The sequence below is a fragment of the Schistocerca nitens genome, chromosome 4 (genome assembly GCF_023898315.1).
Source record: "Schistocerca nitens isolate TAMUIC-IGC-003100 chromosome 4, iqSchNite1.1, whole genome shotgun sequence".
Classification (NCBI taxonomy): Eukaryota; Metazoa; Arthropoda; class Insecta; order Orthoptera; family Acrididae; genus Schistocerca; species Schistocerca nitens.
This window is the reverse complement of record NC_064617.1, coordinates 607,900,058-607,921,111: the sequence shown is the minus strand read 5'-3', so window position 1 is coordinate 607,921,111 and position 21,054 is coordinate 607,900,058. Positions and strand designations below refer to the sequence as shown.

Sequence of the window (21,054 nt, the reverse complement as noted above, 5' to 3'; positions counted from 1 at the left end):
TGGCGCTTGATTTCTAATGACCTCACTTCCCACCCTTTTTTTCTTCTCTTTTGCTGCTACACATCTAGAAAAGTGATCGTAATGGACATTCCTTGAGACAGTTGCCCCGCTTTCCACCTACGGGGAGTTGCCGGTCCCTGGACTTCCCTGACAGAGACGTCCCAGACCACGCACCCTCGAGGCGCGGCTCAGAGACGCCGCAGATCGCTGGGGCAAAAACCGCTGCATGCTGCGGTGCGGCCGGGGCCGGGGCCGCAGCCGGCTGGCAGCGAGCGGTGCTAACTACCCTGGAGGCCCCTGGCCCCAACTTTCAATTTGGCACACATTATAATGCGGCGGGTCCGGCCCGCCAGCCGCCACTTCTCACAGTCGGCGGGCCGCGCCGACGCTGCTTTCGCGCCTTCCTTCGCAGCCGCTCAGCAGTCGGACCGCCCCGTTGTGTGTTTCGAGTACTCTGCTGAGCCTCCGTGATGAAAAAGCTGCCAAAACGCGATTCAAATTGCTGCAAGCGAAGAGTCTGGCAATAAAGCTGACTCGATAGAGCGCACCGACGGCCAACATCCGACGCGGTAGATTACTTCGGCGTTTTATTCCTCGCATCTCTCCATACAGTCAATTCAGTTCCCCTTGTAAGTTCATCTCTACAGGAAAAGAGCTCTTCATCTCACGGCGGAGAGCTGACACTCGTGATATTTCAGATGGCTGACATAACTCCTCCGTGATCTGAAGCCTTTCAAGTGATTATCCTTTCCTTTGTGCGAATGTATCACAAAGATATTCACACTGAATTGACAAAAACATTTATCTACATTATACTTTGTACGTAGTGATTCACATCCAGAGATATGGGTTTGATACGTATTGGATAAGACGAACAATAAACCATTGCTTGTTTCCACGTTTAAATTTCCTACGAGCATTAACGCAAATTCTAATTCGGCAGGTGAGTAATACGGTGTATCCTTACCACACGAACTTGGCTCTACCTCTCAATAAGGGTCAACCGCATTCTCGATAAAGGAGTACTGGACAGTTTCGTGCGCGCCAACTGTTCCGGTACTTCATGTCTGGATTAAGTCACAGCTAAGATTGGCTAATGGGGAGTGAAAAAGCGACATTGGAAAACGTGAAAAAAATAGTATGTAAACAGGTTAGACGCTGATTACATACTTTAGTCTTGAGTCATACCTCGTGTTCATCGCACGGAGGTGAGGTCTGGCGAGGGGGTCGGCTTATAAATGGTATTGCTACTTGCAACAGCGTTCTCGATACACGCCGTTGTTCGTCATTACATTTTCTTCCTCTTTGGCTTCTTGCTGTGAACCTGAGGCATAGTCGTCGTCCTCGAGACAGCCACTGACGGAGTGGCAGCGGAGCTGAGGACTCCGAATTGATAATCGCTTATTTGCCATACTTCAAGAGCTCCGAACTGCGTGCCGGAACTGAACGATCAGAACGCATTGTCATGCGCTTAAATCGTCTCAACAGCGTGCAACGCTGCCATATATCAGTTTCCATACTGAAAACGTTATTCCCTCATCATCGAACAGGTGAATCTACATTGAGATGGGATAGACAATGCAAACTCGTTCCTTTCTAAGACACTGCATGTATTTATCGACTGGAAACGACACATACTTCTCATAACTTTGCCAAAGAGGGTGAAGATCAACTGTGCTACAACTGTGACATCAGAAAGCTTGCAGCAACTTTCAAATAAAATAATGACATATATTTCCCGTGTGTTAAGTGTGAGCTCTCGGCGAAGAGAAGTAAGGATGCCGGTTCTCCAAACAGCGGTTTCATAATGTAGAAGGAAATAAGCCAGATTAGTAATTAAGGACTCATCAGTTACAACGTAGCACGAGCTCGTGTACGACAGGAATTGAAAAGGGCGCGCGATTTCCAAAGGAGTCATCCAGGCAGTTCTCTTCATTGGATCAGGAAAACAACGCAAATCTACGATGTATCGTGATTATCAGCAAGGATCTGAAATTCGCACCTTCTGAATGAAAATCCACTGCCTTGAAATATGAACGTAATGACGTGTGTAATGACCGGTTAACTGAACTTCGTGATTTTTCATGGGTTACCTTATTTACTTTTCACTTACGGTTAAATAATGTTAGTGAACTTGCTTTCACCAACCCAAGTAAAACACATGCCCCATGCAAGCAGTTGCAACCCAAGAAGCTTAAGCAGATCACTTACCTTGCAAGATCTCTTGACACCAAAATGAGACCATGTTCAATAGATGGCTGCACGGGGAGAAATTAGCATTCTCCATTCAGATATCCCAGACCTCCGTCTAGATCAACATCCATACTCTGCAAACCACTGTGAAGTGCATGGCAGAAGCTACTTCTCATAAAACCAGTTTTTAGCATATCTTACCGTCCCATCAGCATATGGAGCGTGGAAGAATGATTTCTTGAAGACCTCTGCTCGCTGGAGTAAGTCAAAACTTTTCGATCCCAATGGGAGCTATACGTAGGAAGGTTACAGCCTAGTGTATGCCTAGATTTCTCACTTAATACTGGTACTCGTAACATCGTAGACTTTCACGGGATGGTTTACGTGTACCTTCAAGCGTCTGTTGCGTCAGGTTTTCACCATCTCCGTGCCGCCTCTCCCAATGGCTCAAACAAACTTGTGACCAATCGTACTGTCATACTGTATTCGGACTTGCTCCGAACTTGCGATATGGCATTCACCCATCGCGTATCGTCTAGGCGATTGCGCCTGCGTATTCTCACCGAGCTATAGACAATAACAATGTCACGTCTGGTTCCCAGAAAATAAAACGCAAATTTGCACGATTGTCATTGCACTCTAAATTTACGGAAGCTCGAAACTATTACAAAACTTTAGCTATTAAGAGACAAGATTCTTCCAGCAATGGCGTGACGAGGGGCGGAAACAATTTGGCGCGTAACAGGTGAGAGTATGGAAAGAGCGTGCTCGCAGCAAGGTATGGGTGTGCCGACCAGACATGTGGCATGGGCCGCGTGGCGCGTCTCGGCCTGGGGCGATGCGGCCCTTGCAGAGCACACGTCAGCAGGGCTGCTCGCCGCAACGCGCGCAGGGCAGCATCCGCAAGCGCTTCACACCCCCGCAGCCACGTGCGCCAGCCACACATCTGTCAACGCTACTCAACCCTTTTACCATAGCATCATTGTTGGAGCACATTTATTAGTATAACACTTGTTCATAACATGAAGTGAAAGCTGTCACTGCTGTACTGGGCAAATCACTACTTCCTTCTCTGAATGTTGTCTTTACAATTACCAATAGCGACTACTATATGACAGCTTGCAAAATTGGGTCCCACACTTTAAAGTGCCTACGTACATGACATTGCACTTCGTTTCCACAAAGCAAAACATTTTTTCTCCTTACGTACATGTATCACAAGCGACGCCATTTTTTTACCTCTGCAATGAAATTTACATTGTTGGAAAGCAAATGAAGCAAAGCAGAAAAACAGTTACGTATGCACAATGAAATCTGAACCTCTGAACTTTTTGATACGAAAAATGATCTCTCCTACAAATGAACGTTAACGTCGTGGAAGCTAGCATTACGCGAATTTATCAAGAGGACGAGATCCGTTACAAAGATTCTCTGTAATCACTACGTAATTCGATAATTTGCATTGATGATTAATCAAACGTAACATAGTCCCCGTTTGCAAATCTAGCGATTTTAAACACACATTTAGCATGCACAGAAAAAGCGGCCTGCAGACAGTGAAATAATCTGTAAGTCGAGGCAGAGAAAGCAGTCGCATTAAAGCGGGTGACAGCAAAAGCGCAGCAGTAGCGCGTCGTTAACTGATTACTTACCGAAACTGCGACTTATACGCGTCCAATTTACACCCTGCTGCTTTATCCCAGGGCAGCGGACGACGTGGCAGCGGTTTATTCCAAGAGTCTCCTCCGCCGAAGCTGCAGTGATGTTGCACAAGTGACATGGCGACTATCAGCGGCCGAAGTCTGCATAGTAACACGGGTGTACGTCACGGGGCCTCTCCGCACGGCCGCGGAGCCGGCCGAGGAGGAGGGCGTTGGAGGGGGGCGACCTTCGCCGGCTCCTGCCCGCCGCTCAATAGGAGTCAATCGCCGCAAAACAACGCATTACACGCCCGAATCGCGTGCATCGCGACCTTTGGCAGCCGATGGATCCACAAAGGTGCACGTTTTCGACCTGGAAAACAATGAGAAAATTCGTCATTAGTCCGAAAGTCGGGACTGGGAGAACGAGGTGGGGGGCCTAATGGAGGGGAGACAGATGCTGAGTGATCTCAGGGCAACATGGCCGCCGGCCTTGCGAAAAGGAGAAAAAAAAGTCGCGAAGCCAGCGCCGCGCCGCGGCCGCCTGACGAACTCGGCGCTCGGCTCGCCACGGCAAGACAAAATGGCCGTCGCTCAGGCGCGGCTTCGCCGTATTTCGCGGGTTCAACAATTTTTTCCGTTGCTTTCGAGGTGAATAATTCAACTTTTTTGTACGTAATACGGTGTTCCGAGAAATGATGCATCTTATGGTGCAATGAAAGTTAACTGCCGAAATTTAGATTACTCTTAAAAAATTGATTTACGGGTACCCACGTGGCGTAGAATGCTCCGCTATACAAAATAACACAAAACTGATAATTTTTAGACACTTTAAAACATTAATGCACCGTTTCTAATAATTATTTTTGGAAAATAATTTTCACGACTTCTGAAAATTACTTCTAAAAAAATTATCACATTTTTGTGACGTAAGTAGTGGAAGGTGATCGGGATCATATGGCATTAATTTACATTAAGAGTGTTAATCCGAGTGAAATGAAATAAAGTGCACAGAGAAACACGAGAAAATACTGGCAAACGACACTGATATGTAACATGATAGCAAGCAAACTGTACCATTCGAAAATGTAAGCAAAGGGAAAGAAACAACACTTGCAATAATTTTGTTTGTAACAGTTCAATACACAATCTATGGTGATGGAAACGACAATATATTGCTTACACGTTAATTGTCTGACATTCACATACTGACTACAACAGCGTTTATGTGTCTAAATACGATAACAGCTCGTCGGCATCGAAGGGTTGTTCTTAACAAGGAGAGAGATGGAGTTGAAGTGTTTACCACCTAAACTGAAAGAAGAAATTCAAAATATACACTTTCTAAATGCACGAAAGTAATATAAAATGTAAAATATGTGATACTCCCAGACGAACGAAATTCCGCGTTCAATTTATGCAGAAATTCGCGGCGAAACCGAGGGAAGTGTGTCAGTTGAGCAGAGCGCGGGCCTCGGGCACCCTCTGCGGGCCCCTCAGACATGTGCTGTGCAAAAAGGCCAAAACCAGCCGGCGGCCTATTTGATGGATGAAAGCAATCGCGTACAGCCACTGCACCCAGGGCACACACTCTATGGCTCTAATATACACCATCCTCCATTTTTTCGACGTCAGTTGCAAGGGGTTGAAACGGAGTGAACAAATGACTGGAAAAATGGCCAGGATTCGCGATATAGCCTTCAAATTATTGGGGTCACCGCCCAAATGGTAGCCCCACCCGTGTTCTCCAGCAAATAATCATTCTTATTATAAAATTCGTTCGCAGTGTTGCAAAGTCCAATGATGTACATTTTGGAATAGTTATACAAAACTGAGAATTTGTCTAAGGATGAAAAAATGTCTGAAATATAATAATCAGATATCGTCAAATGAGTCAAAATTAATACATCGAAGTGATTTTTGGGGTAGCTAGACTGATACACATTTGTGATGGATTAATATGATGCATAAGACAGCTCATTTTGAGGCAACGCTGGCACAGAAAACTTTGGTCAGAGTGATATCCGGTGACCGAACGCGAACATCGCGTAAGCCATTGCTCAGTTCTCTCAGAATACTCCCTCTACCACCCCTGCCTAAATACTCCATCATGTGATTTGTTGACAATGAGGACTTATTCAGAAGAAACTGCAACATGAATTCAATGAACACGGAAAAATAGCTGCTCTTGGATAACATTTCCTTAAACATTGCACAGAAATGTGCGCAATATTCAGTAGGTTTCATGTTCAATAAACTTCCCTCAGAACTGAAAAAAGAGTGATAGCTCGAAGTCTTCAAATCTATGATGAACCTTTTTTTGTGGCACTTATCTTCTGTTCTGGTCAGAAGTTTCTCACAGTAGTTGTGAACTTTTCTCTGTAACATGTTATATTTATTCGTATACTCTCACAATTTGTGTTTGATTAATTCTTTTTCCTGTACAGTTTCTAATCAGCGTTCTTTAACAATTATGTACTATCTCGTTACATGACCCAGTATCTTTGGCCCGCATGGTCTCACAGAATCCTTATAAATAAACAAAATAAAAAATAAAATTCCAAATTCGGCGGAACCGAAACACCAGAGGTTAAGACTACACTTCGCATAGCAAACCCGATGTGAAATAGAAAATAGCCAGTACCGCAACCACAGTGCCAGACTGTGGTAACGTACTCGTATTAACATTTTATCAACGCGAGCATGTACGAAAATTCACAGGGATTACTACCCTGAAACGACATGCTGCCCTCTCTATTTCTAGGAATTGTCGACGTACGGTAAGTAAACAACATGTACTAAATTTTTATCAGCGACCCTCCGATAACGGACGTAGCGTATCACTTTTGGGTGAGCCAGTGGGTGTCGTGGCGTTGTTAAGGGAGGCACTGCTAGTACACTAACATACCACACATGACGGCTCATCTGCGAATACAAGCACTCCACCGTGACCCATACCGTGATAGTGCTTTTTAACTGTTCTCGAAAAATGCGATATAATAATAAATCTTTAGCATGGAGCTATGTTCGTTTTTTTTATACCGTTGTGAATTGTCTCCACTAATCAGTTTCCAATATAACATTAACTTGAATAATATATGAATGTCAAAATTTAGATTTTCACGTTTGAAATAGATTTAATCTTTGATGCAGTAGGTGAATTTGACATTGACCTTAGACCAGAGGTGTGATGAATGAAATGGAGACTAGTAAGGACACAAACTCAATTTCCCAAAGGAAAATAGTTATCATTCAGATATTGCTCCTTGTAGATGTCTTCAAATACCACAGATCAATAACACTAAAAATTACGGTACATTGTACAGGCGAAATTATTAGATGTAATGCAGCACCAGCTTAGGTAAACACGAATACGAATACACAGCAACATTTGGAACAAGGAAACAAACATATTTTCAACATAAATTGCACAATAAATAAGTAAGGAATCATGATCCAACATTAACGTGCTTAGCAGAATAACTACGTCACAAACCTTAGATGGAAATGACTAGCATAACTGCCGAACAGTTATTTCTTTGGCACCTCAATAACAGCGCAAAAGCAAAGTCAACATCTAAGAATTAGACATTACAATATTGCTATCTGCAACACAGATTACTAGGCCTTAAAGGAAACAATTGTTGACACACAATAAGAGGAGAAAGGCAATGATGGAGAATCAATCAACTGTTCATTAAATCCGCTAACATTTGGAGCCTTGTACACCTACACTTTAATAGTAGCTATAAAAATGAATATGAGTATAGAATTACATACTTTGCATTCGACTCATTATTTCACAAATGTCACAAATACCATAAAATTATCTATCCTGTAACAAAACCGCGTGTGACTATACAACCATCATGCTATAAGACTACCTAATGTGGAGTGGACCTACGGTAGATATTTAAGCTCAGCAAAATTTTGATTGCGAATTCCAAACTCGATACCTATTGCCTTTTCGTTCCTCGCTGACAGTGACTGAAATGAACCACAAGCGAAATAAATGATAGCACCTCTTCGAAAAAGCATACGGCAGTAATGTTTTGTAAAAGTTAAATTCGCGATGAAGCCGACCACTTTGTGTTTCCTTCATATTCCGTCCATCGTTTTACCACACTGATACTTTACAACATTCAGTAATGCTGCATGTCATTTGCAGGTAATAATTTCCGTATATATTACATGAATATCGAATTTCTGGAGTGTACTTTAGGTAGTATCTAAGTTGAAAATTAGTAGTTAAGCCATGCAAGTCAAGTTTCGTGTACCCATAATATCTGTGATGTAATGAAACCTCCTTCCGTTTATTCCAACTTCCCGGAAAGCGATGTCCCATCCACAAATTTTAGTAAACAGCCTACTGCAAGCAAGTATCCGCACCCTTTCTCTTCTATGGCGCAAAACACTTAGTGGAGGTGTCATATTGAGTACAAAATGCTACCAGTGAGTCCACACGTCAATTACTGTTTAATAACTACGTCATGCTAAACAAAAATAATAAAAACTCACATTCCACACACGCAGTCCTATGTGTATCATCGACTTGTGAGTTGCTTCAGTGGATCTGGTTGATACGGAAAACTTAGCAGCTAGCCAATTCACTAATCTACACTGATTACCGGTCACCAAATGGGTGATGCCTGAAATGCCTTTATGCAGACTCCGGAAGCAGGATGCAATGATAAAAATCTTTAGTCAATACAGTTAAGTACCCTACATTTGTAAATTGTATTGTCTGGAGATTCATCACTGCGCCTTGTTTCAGAAGTCGGCAAGTATCAGAAAACTCTTGCAGGCACCACGTCTCATTTCTCTTGTTCCATAATACTTTACGTTTTTCGCGGTAGTACGTAAAATTTATTTCCTTCAACTACATGATACTTTAGATTCGTCAGATGTTCATGTAATACTTTACCTTCTTGGCAGTACTGCATGAGCGAGGCGGGGCTCACCCTTCCTATTGCTCTACGTCAGCGAGTCGTGCAGAAAGGCCCCTTAACCGTTCCCGACGTTATCCCATGAAAGTCGCAAAGGTGTTCGTGGATTGAGCTGCAACCGGTATGTTCAGACGATAGAGGGGGAGTGTAGGTTTACTGAGTTATCGTGTAGCTTTACTGAGTTAATACTTAATTTTCATCATTTCGATGAGTCATCTCTGTACAGCGCTGAAAAAATCGGTCACGTTTCAGACAGTTACTGATATCCAAATTCAGTAACTGCGATGAGGATTTGCGCGGTGAGTAAATACTATAGCCACGGTTTTAACAGATATCCTTAATTTCAGTGCCCTTAGTATGAGACAGGACACCGTACATAAACGAAACTTAATTAGCCCTCTAATCACTGATAACGTTTTGACGTAGAAGCCACTGCATTAGTTCCTTTAGCAGGGATCCCCAAACTATTTTGGACAAGTGACCCCTTTTCCAAAATGAACTGTTACCTCAGACCCCCATGGCCAAATTACCTACTTTTAAGATCAACCCCCTTATTCATAATGATCCGCTAACTTAAAACAGCTGCTACGGAGTGTTATTTTTCATTCTGACTTAGGTCAATAGAAGAAGACAGTGTGCTGTGTTTACCACTTTTTCAGTCACTTTACTTCACTTAATTTAGCTATGTAATAACTTTGTAATATCTTGAAATAAATGAGTACTTATGTGAGTTATTATCGTTCAAGCTCCAATGAATTTCAAAACGCAAATGAACTTTCAACCTCAGTGCAAGCTCGTTAAATAGTAAAATATCAGGAACAAGTTTGGACTTGATCATGAATTCGTCCGTGTTAAATCGCGTAAGCGTCAAATAGAGAGCAAGTCAAAACGCGCCTGAAAGACATACGCTCGAACTAATTATCTTGCACAAACTTGTCCACACAAACTTGCCAAGTTTTTCATCTTGTATGAACTTGAGACTTTACTATAACAATGCTACTTCCTATAAAAATATTAATTATTCTTAGTACACGTAACACAACATAAACAATACAGTACCTACCTATCTTGAAAGTTTTAAATAAGAACTTGTGTTAATTTAATAGGGGTCAATTTTTAGACCTCGTCGACCCCCAAAATCAGTTTTCGTTTATGTCGACCCCTAGGAAACCGATATCGACCACTTTGGGAATCCCTGATCTAGAGGATGCTAGTCGCTACATTTCACTCTCCCCAATGTTTGAGTCACACTGGGTCTCTTGGCATTTCTGAAGTGCTATCACAAATGAAAATTGAGAGTAGTAAAAAAATGTATTACCTATTGAAGATGTTGTGATGTATGTGTTATTGTATCCGTAAAACAGCGCTCCTGGAACATGAGCTGAGAATTTACTACGATCACGAGCAGCTAGGAGTAATAATTTTAACTAGGAAGACAGTGGTGATTAAGTACGTATGATACCGGCAAAGATATTAGCTTACAAAAACATTAAATGCGACCCCATTTGAGTGTGCTCCATCGTCAGGTATGTTGCATACAGAAGTGCTGCTCACCATATCTATTTGAACCTGCTTACTGTGATCCTGCCTTGGTCTCCCCATGCAGTTTTGTCAACCAAGCTTCCCTCCATTATCAAATTGAAAATTCCTTGATGCCTTCATACCTGCCCTCTCGATGGTTCAAAGTATATTAATAAAATTTCAAAGAACGCCTGAAAAAAAAGGAAATTTTTTTTCTGACGAATCCACAATTGGTCCAAGCGGCACACAAAGCCAGTGATAGATGATGGAGCTCTGAAACGTGTATCGGAAATAATAACCTATAAAAGTAGCAATAAAGACAGTCGATAGATTAAATACGACCCAACTAATTTATAACTTTTGAATACCGTGTCAATGAACTGAGCTTCACCGCAGTTCGCCTATATCGTAATTGTATTCTGAATAGGAATGAGTGTCTGGGTTGGAAGAGCGCTGGGGAGGACGATGAAAAAACATCGGTGTGGAGAACCAACATATCACGGTGTTCGTGTGATACGGCAGGCTTACGCCTGTGTCTAGGTAATGCCGGCTGCCAGACGCGCGGCATGCCACTCAGCTAGCCGGCGACCAAGGAGCAAGGCAGCGAGCCGTTTAATAGCAGCCAGGAATGCCGTCCGAGCGGATTCACAAATCAACAGCCACCTAGTGACGTCTGCATTCCACAGAAAACCCTCCGCGGCGGCAGCTGTTCTGCGCCGGTACCGTAAACCGAGAGCGCGTCGACGTGTGGGTCGCCAGCGGCCGGCTCGTCTGGTCGCTTCCTGGAAGGCAGCGGGTCCCTCGTCGGCGCGGTATTTAGGTCGGTTCGCGCTTTCTCGCGTGCGCTATGAATGAACGGAATAACGGAGACGGCCGGGAGGGAGCGCGCCGGAGCCGGCGGCGGCCGCTCAGCCCGGCATTCCCTGGCCACCGGGTAAACGACCTTTAAATCCCGACTGCCGACCTCCCTTTCATTCGCCGCCTGCCACCGCCCTCTGCCGACGTGCACTCCTCACACGCCTCTCAGGCATTTCAGCAACTCTAGTATCGTACCGTGGTTCACACTACTCACAGTGAAGATTCGCCCCTGTCTACTGCCCATACAACGGCAACTACACAGTACGCGTGAAAAGTTCGGTGAACGGCTTCAGGAAACCAGAGCTACGAGGGCGTGCTGAAAAGTAATACCTCCGGATCTTTTATGTGAAAACTCTTGAAGCTTTTTAAATGAAACAAACGTTACAGTTTCTTAGACTTTCCCGGCGATTCGTTGTCATCACGTAGAATCGGGTACGCTGCCGGTGGACTGTGTCTTTCCAACATGGTGCTTCGATGTCCTAACTCGGCGTCTCTATCTGGTTTTTTCTTCTCAAGAAACATGAACAGCAACATAGGCTTCTTTAACGTTAATGTTATTCCTTCTCAGGAAACACCTGATGAAGACGCTAGTTACGACGTCGAAATATCGTGTTGGGAAAACGCGGACCACGCGCAGTACACGCGAGCCTACGAGATAACAAAAACGTTATTAATATTCTATAGCTTTAGTCTTCAAGTCTACACATTTGCAGCTCTCTGCTGCTAGACGACTCCGAATTGTAGCGTTTAACATGGCCGTGTGTAACACAACTATGTTAGTGGGTGAGAAACAGCGTGCTGTAATCGAGTTTCGTCCACACATGGAGCACCCTCTTCTTCAGCGTGACAATGCCAGACTATACACGAGGGCTGTGACGACTGCAAAAATCCAAAGCCTTGGGTTCACCTTCATCCATCATCCTCCCGCAACAGATTTTCATTTGTTTCCAAAACTTAAAGAACACTTTCGAAGACTTCACTTTCATAGTGATGAAGCGGTGCAAATGAAGTTGTGGTTCCGTCTACTGTAAAAGGATGGTCTCTCGTGGGGTGAAATTGTTCGTAGGCAGAGTGACTATGATGAAAAATAAATACGTAGACATGAAGAATAAAGATGTAGAATATTAATAACGTTTGTCGTACTTCAAAAGCTTTAAAAGTTTTCGCATAAAAAATTTGAAGGTATTACTTTTCAGCTCACCCTTTACAAACCAAATACCTTTATTGGTCTTCAAAATAATGACCATTAGCTACAACACACTCCCGACATGGGTTGTAAAGCTATTTGGAAACAGTAAGCAAACGCTTCTTGTGGAATCACTCTAAGCACTGTAATCACGATTTGTTGAATGTTCGTGAACAATAGTGCTTACACTACCCTTGCTTTACTTCAACTCCTCTGCTCTCATTCTCAAAGACAGCCGCCGATCACCTGCAGGCATCCTTTGCAGTCGTTCGATATCGTATGGGATTGTACGTGTTGACTCGAATCCGGTTCATCCTCGACGCCTCCCTTTCCATCTCTGAAGTATATAAACCCTCAAACAAACCATATAAGCCCCTCAAACACATACTATATTGAAACTTCCTGGCAGATTAAAACTGTGTGCCCGACCGAGACTCGAACTCGGGACCTTTGCCTTTCGCGGGCAAGTGCTCTACCATCTGAGCTATCGAAGCACGACTCACGCCCGGTACTCACAGCTTTACTTCTGCCAGTATCTCGTCTCCTACCTTCCAAAGCTGTGAGTACCGGGCGTGAGTCGTGCTTCGGTAGCTCAGATGGTAGAGCACTTGCCCGCGAAAGGCGAAGGTCCCGAGTTCGAGTCTCGGTCGGGCACACAGTTTTAATCTGCCAGGAAGTTGCATATCAGCGCACACTCCGCTGCAGAGTGAAAATCTCATTCTGGAAACATACTATATTCTCGCTGCTTCAACACTGTACACTTGCACTAGCACCCCAAGAGCCTCCGTCGCCATTTTCTCCTAATTTGAAGCAAAACTTCACGTTAACTCGCTGCTCTAATTTGCAGTCACAGGAGTGCAACGGATGTTTGGGGGTGATCTGTGGCTGTCTTTGAGAATGAGAGCGGAAAAGGTAAGCAAAGACAGTGTAAGCACAATTGCTCACGAATATTCCTAGACGTTGCGGATATCCAACAGTGCTTCGAGCGATTCCCACAAGAAGCGCTCGCTGGCGGTTTCCAGCAGCTTTACAGCCCTTGTTAGGAAGGTGTTGTAGCTAATAGTGATTACTTTTGGGGAGGCCAGTAAATTAGTATTTTGTTTGTCGCTCTTGTTACCAACTTTTCAGACTCACCTTTTATCTTACGAAATTGTTCTGCGAGTGGGTCAGAGTTCGGTAGATTTTAAGCGGGATGAAGCTACCTCTGATAGCCGTGAACGAGATGGCTGACACGGCAAACTAATTAGCCAATGAAACTTCCAGCTACATTAAAAATGTGCGGGACTGCGAGTTAACGATTGGCTAGGACTCAACTGAACTCGCTAATACGCGAATTCTTTATTACCTCCAGCTAAGGAAGAATAAGTTTAGCTTACGATCGAAAGCGAGGACGACGACGTTAATGTCTAAGCATAAAGTCGGATCGGAAAATTAATTCAACGTTGTCTCTTAAAAGGCATCGTCACAGTATTCTCCTTAAGTAATTTACAGAAATCATGAAAAACCAGATTCCGGGTTGAGATGTGACCCATGCTATCCCTGAAAACTAGTCCTGCGCCATAACAAGGGTGCCACCTTGCGCAATTCAGTTAGCCTTATGTCAACTGGACGTTAAAATCTACATTTCCCTTCTCCTCTCGTCTACCTGTCTCTCTACCTACCAATCTCGTACAGACGAATTACCTGCTGACCACTGACATGCCAGATGTAGTAACAAGTCGGGTGCTAGTCAACCGTCCGCTCTTTCCTTCGTATGTGAGTCGGGGATGGTTCAAATGGCTCTGAGCACTATGGGACTTAACATCTATGGTCATCAGTCCCCTAGAACTTAGAACTACTTAAACCTAACTAACCTAAGGACAGCACACAACACCCAGCCATCACGAGGCAGAGAAAGTCCCTGACCCCGCCGGGAATCGAACCCGGGAACCCGGGCGCGGGAAGCGAGAACGCTCGGGGATAACATGCCTCCTAACTCTGTAACGAAAGTACTATTTCTATAAATCTGGACACCCGGAGTATTTTTCTGACAACAGATCGTATGATTTATTTGTTCGATGGTGTCTTCCTTACCGCCGCCATCCTTTCTTATGTGTGAGGCATGACTGCTTATTTCCTTTTTCTTCCCCATAGTTACACATACCTGCCGAGTAAGAGGAGGTGAACTGCAACCGACACTGAAGTAATTGTGAAGTAGTCAACATACCGGAAAAGAACTAGCCTATAGAGAATACAGTAAGCGCTTCACAAGGCACTAACAAGTGATACTTACGAGTGCGACGAGGTAGTATAAATGTCACAAACCCATAACGTGACACGAACTTCAAACAACTATAATCCGAACACTTCCTACTGTAAATCCTTCTTAAAAAATATTTGACAGGGTACCTACCTACCTCAATACCTACCTACCTCAATACGAAATGAACATTTACGTACTCAGTATACAGGGTGTTACAAAAAATGTACGGCCAAACTTTCAGGAAACATTCCTCAGACACAAGTAAAGAAAAGATGTTATGTGGACATGTGTCCGGAAACGATGACTTTCCATATTAGACCTCATTTTATTACTTCTCTTCAAACCACATTAATCATGGAATGGAAACACACAGCAACAGAACGTACCAGCGTTACTTCAAACATTTTGTTACAGGAAATGTTCAAAATGTCCTCCGTTAGCGAGGATACATGCATCCACCCTCCGTCGCATGGAGTCCCTGATGCGCTGATGCAGCCCTGGAGAATGGCGTATTGTATCCCAGCCGTCCACAATACGAGCACGAAGAGTCTCTACATTTGGTACCGGGGTTGCGTAGACAAGAGCTTTCAAATGCCCCCATAAATGAAAGTCAAGAGGGTTGAGGTCAGGAGAGCGTGGAGGCCATGGAATTGGTCCGCCTCTACCAATCCATCGGTCACCGAATCTGTTGTTGAGAAGCGTACGAACACTTCGACTGAAATGTACAGGAGCTCCATCGTGCATGAACCACATGTTGTGTCGTACTTGTAAAGGCACATGTTCTAGCAGCACAGGTAGAGTATCCCGTATGAAATCATGATAACGTGCTCCATTGAGCGTAGGTGGAAGAACATGGGGCCCAATCAAGACATCACCAACAATGCCTGCTTGATGCTAGTACTGTAGAGCAATGAGTCGCATGTCAACACAAGCACCGAAGTCAACATTACCTTCCTTCAATTGGGCCAACTGGCGGTGAATCGAGGAAGTACAGTACATACCGACGAAACTAAAATGAGCTCTAACATGGAAATTAAGCGTTTCTGGACACATGTCCACATAGCATCTTTTCTTTATTTGCGTGTGAGGAATGTTTCCTGAAAGTTTGGCCGTACCTTTTTTAACATCCTGTATAAAACAGAATGATCAGCGGCAGAATTAAAACTTTGAAATTAATTATAGTCATTCTTTAAGCTTTATTTTATGAATTGGTTTAATATAAGACGAATTTACTAATTGATGAAACTTTTCTATTTGTGTCTGCGGAGCACACTGTGACATCTGCAGCAATTCTGATTAATAAATCGTTGTCAAATTCAATTGGATCGGGTTACTAAGAACGCAGGATTCTTTACGGATTTCTATTGTTATTCTTTATAAAATCCAGAAACTGAAGAGAAACTCAACACTATATAATATGTTTGTAAGATGTAAGGCATACAGGAAACATCTGAAAGAAGAGAACACAGTTATTAGATAGTTTCGCATGGCCGCATGATATTTCACTCTCCATGGCATGACCACATTTATTGGCAACAATAAAATTATAGCGAGTGAGGTAACCAATAGGCGTTAGCAAAATTAACAAGAGCAGACTGTGTGCAAGTGTCTAGGGATAGCAGCTTATACTGGAAGTAAATACATATTTATTTTCTGGGTGTATTCCAATCTCTGTCTTCCCTAAACTTTTTACGCTCTACAGCTCTCCCTAGCACCATGGAGGTTATTCCCTGATGTCTTACACACGTGTCCTGTCACCCTGTCCTTAGTTCTTGTCAATGTTTTCCATTCGTTCCTTTCCTCGCCGATTCTGCGGAGAACCACCTCCACGTAATTTCCAACGCCTTCCGTGTATTAGCCTTGTAAACAACTTGGATGCATGAGCTGTAAGGCTGATTGTGCGATAGTTCTGGTAATTATTTGCCTTTACTATCTTCGGGATTGTGTGGATGATACTTTCTCGAACTCTGATGGTATGTCTCCAGATTCATAGATTTTACGCACCAACTTGCGTAGTCACTTGGTTGCCACTTCCCTCAATGATTTAAGAAATTCTGCGCTATTTGACCGATTTCTTTCGAAGCAATATTAAACTTTGATTCTAAAATTTGATCCCCTATGTCTTCCATATCGACTCAATTCTTCCTCAGTCACATCATCAGACAAGTCCTTGTAGATGCCTCCAATGTACTCTTTCCACTGTCCACTCTCATCTGCGCTTAACACTGGAGTTCTCTTTTGCACAGCCGCGCGGAGTGGCCGCGCGGTTAGAGGCACCCTGTCACGAATCGCGCGGCCCCTCCCGCCGGAGGTTCGAATCCTCCCTCGGGCATTGGTGTGTGTGTGTGTGTGTGTGTATGTGTGTGTGTGTGTGTTGTTCTTAGCATAAGTTAGTTTAAGTAGTGTGTAAGTCTAGGGACCGATGACCTCAGCAGTTTGGTCCCTTAAGAATTCATACACAGACACACACACACACACACACACACACACACACACACACACACACACACACACACACAATTGCACTCTTGATGCTGACTACCTTGCTCTCAATTTAATTTAAGATTCTTTGACTTTTCTGCTGAATCATTTATTGCTACGTCCGTTTCTTTATCGATTCCTTCTCTTTTTACCTGTTCCTGTTTCGCCTTGGCTTCTCTGCTCTTCCTGTTTGTATTTCGATACTCCTGACTTTCCCTGAACATTTTTGCACTTCCTTCTTTCGTCGAGCAACTATAGTATTTCTTGTGATACCCAAAGTTTCTTCAACGTTACCTTCCTTGTAACTATGTCCGTCCAACCGCTGCGATTGCTACAATTACATTCGCCTTACAACATGAAAAAAAAAAAAAAAATGGAGTTCACAAGTTGACATTTCCTATCCACCTCTGAAAGCAGGCTCAATACACGACTGGCTAAAACAATTATCGTACGTTAATAGGGCGTATTCAGTCAAATGCCGCACTAGTCGCGAGTGTATTCGTTTAAAGAGACTATGACAAAAAAAATGGTTCAAATGGCTCTGAGCACTATGCGACTTAACTTCTGAGGTCATCAGTCGCCTATAACTAATTAAACCTAACTAACCTAAGGACATCACACACATCCATGCCCGAGGCAGGAATCGAACCTGCGACCGTAGCGGTCGCTCGGTTCCAGACTGTAGCGCCTAGAACCGCACCGCCACTCCGGCCGGCCAGACTATGACACAGCAAGGCTTTGGGAATGCAGGAATTTTCGGCGAAATGCACTGATAAATTCCTCTCGTGATATTAACCGAATGATGTCTCCGTTTCGGGGCGACGTTTCGACAAGTTCGTTACTTCTCATTTTCCGGCAAATTCAGAAGATGACAAAAAGCAACTTGTCGAAACGTCGCTCCGAAACGAAGATATTGTTCGGCTAATTTCCAAATGGATTCAGCAACGACGCTTTTGAATTCTCATTTAAAATTTGTGTATTTTCCATGCACATGTCTGGTCACTGAACTCCCAACTATACTTACCAATGTTGTTTCACATATTAAGAGCTAGATGTGTCTCCGGGTCCACGATATTCCTTTACACTTTTTTTTAATGACAATGATATATAATGAGGCCACCAGACCGATACAGAGGCGCCGTCTCAAATTGCACTAGAGATTTAGAGTTTTTTCGACAACTGAAGGAACGACAGTGCGACATGGCATCCGGCATAAATCCACACAAAACGTCAAGTTCTTATGCCGCCCATCTGCATCACGTCTTACAATCTCAAAAGTTCGTATCAGGACGAATGTAACATACAAAAACATATTATTTTTAATGCAAGGAAATTTGAATGCATAAAACAGACTAGTAGAACTTTGAGAAATGGTGCCACGTTCAATAGTTTTAGAAACGCATTATCTTTACACAACTTTTTGGATATTAAAGAAAATTTTATACTCTTTGTGCAGCCCTACACTGCAGTCTGTTACCGCGTTTGTTAAGATACTGGACTCGTATTCGTAAAGATGGGAGCGGTTCATATCCTGTTTTGATTTAGGTTTTTCGTGGCTTCCTAAGGCAAACACCAGGATAGTTATCTGAGTCATATTTATGATAGTTAACGCTGTTTAAAGGACGGTATGACCTACTCCGAAAAAACGTCGAGAGCCACGAAGAAACTGAAGATTAGAGTTTTAAGCTAATATCACGTAGTAATTCGGCAGGAAATGATCTGATAAGAGACAACTTTGCACATTCCTTGCAGAGCATTCTTCCTGCTTCAAACGAAAAATACAGACACATGTGCGCAAGAAGATTAAGACGTCGGTGTCTGCGTCGCGTGATAAGCAGCTCCACCGGGGGGAGCCAGTGCTTGCGGGGGCCTTCCAAAGGGTGTTCACACCCACTGTGCAACCTGCGGCCGGCTACCAGGGCCTCCGCGACCGAAATCCATGCTGTTGACATCAATGTACACCACACGAGCGCCACGCGATACATTCAGTCAACCACTATGGTATTTTGTACCTCGCAATGTCAGAGATATATTCTATCGATAGACATTCGCAGCTGTCAGACTTTTGTGGAGCCAATCGTTGTCACCAATTTAGCATCGATAATGATGACCGATACAGGCCACGTTGTGTTCCTTAATGCACGAGCGAAGAAATTGTCAAACTCCAGAAATAATGTTCGTTGTTGGCTAAAATCTAACACTGTTAACCAAAATACAAGTTCTTTAAGAAAGTGGTATCAAGAAATAATACACCGAAAATTCCGCATTCCTCTACTAATGGATAAAATAAGAATCTAAGGAAAAATATAATAAAATGATAAATCACCAGACAGGGAAACCGAATTCCACGACAGCTGAGTTCAGTCACACCGGATATATATAATGAAAATGAACAGACTCAAATGATGTCAATAACCTTCAGCTAAAGTCTATTTCTTGCTAATTTATGACATATCGTAAGCGTCGGTTTGGGCATGGACGTCTGAACCGGAACCTTACCACGCTTTAACACAGATGCAGTATTAACGAAGCATGGCATTAACACTCGTACTACAAAGTAATATTTTCATCATGGTGCGTGCATCGTTACTAATTAACTTAGGATAGAGCAATTAGTAATAGATAACACATTCGTTACAAAGATTTTCTGTCCACGACAGATGAGTTTTGGAGTTACTACTCCGTACTGATGGGATATATTTTGATTTCAATTGTTCAACTGCCGGCAGTTTATCACTTGCATTATCCACTACGTATGCGTCTTACGCGGTGAAATACATCAGTGAAACGAAGTTTAAGTCAGTATGCAGACGGTTTTCGTTCTGTCAGTCGAGACTATGCAATGTATAATAATGCGTGACAATTGTAGCAGGCGAATAATTACAATCAGTTTCTATTGCCTGGAAAAAATGGAGTTATGCGTCACTCATGACAGAGAGACTACAAGATTACAATGACTGAAGACGGTGATCAAATCAAACACATTTCAGCAGTCTAATTTCCGAACTTATTTTATTTGGCTACCAGTTTCGGCGATTTTCTATGTCATCTTCAGGCCCCCTGACCGACGGCTAGGAAGAGTCCAACCTCGGTTCCTATCAAAATAGGGGCCACCATTCAAATACTGGTGTCTGTAGATATCAGCTTGATACAGCGACCACTTCAACCATCATCTGCCGACTCTGCTGAATCGGCAGATGATAGCTCAAGTGATCGCCATATCAAGCTCAGTGAAAAATCAAATCTGTCTTCGAGACAGAGCCTAAAGGATGTATTCTCAAAACAAAATGCAAGAAAAATTGCAGTAAAAGGTACTAAAGGGAAAGCTAATGATCAGCGGAGGGTTCCACAATGAGCATCCATAAAAATAACACGACACAAAAATCTGTGAAAAGAAGTTAAATGTGCTAGCGTTATCTGCATGGTGGTTACGTAAGTAAAAGTCTAGGTGCCATACAGTTTGTCATATAAAGTTCGTTTCACAAGTTCTGCATCAAAACTTCAAGGTCCCAATTAAGGGAGAATAACAAATGCTACCTTCACAACGAATTAATGCAATTAGAAGAAAAACAAATATACCAAATAAAATTCAAGTTTCCTGATGAAAGGAAAGTCATATCGGAATACGTAAAACAGTCTTAGCACGCAGACAGACTAAGTAATGCGGAGTAAAACATAGTTTCCTCTAGCAGCAGAGTCTGTTCAACAGAAAAAGTCCCTCGTCAGTGTCATTAAGAGATTGATCCTACAATATCATAGTTCTCGGCTTGTAGCGCAATGTGGTTTGGACGCTTCTCCAGGCCAGTGGGCGATAGATACCCTGTCCGCCACACGCACGCTGAAACTACAAAAGTAAGAAGAACGGGTAGATCCCCTTCATCACTTTAATTCATACTTTCGGACGAGGTAATACTAAGGCAACAGAAAGTGTATCTGCGCATAAACAACAAATTGCAACTCCAAAATCAAGAAAAGTCGTTCACACAG

At 43.2% G+C, this 21,054-nt stretch overlaps 1 protein-coding gene across 3 annotated transcripts in view; it reads right to left on the bottom strand.

The window, feature by feature from the left end:
• Window positions 1–4,178, bottom strand: part of LOC126253139 (uncharacterized) — a 199,733-nt gene extending 195,555 nt beyond the window's left edge. For all 3 annotated transcript variants that reach the window (XR_007545907.1, XM_049954284.1, XM_049954283.1), the window contains exon 1: window positions 3,846–4,178. Coding sequence is in view for 2 of the 3 variants with exons in the window: in XM_049954284.1 (XP_049810241.1) it covers window positions 3,846–3,973 (128 nt within the window). In the remaining variant the exon portion in view is untranslated. The remainder of the gene's footprint in view (window positions 1–3,845) is intronic.
• Window positions 4,179–21,054: the final 16,876 nt, after the last annotated feature.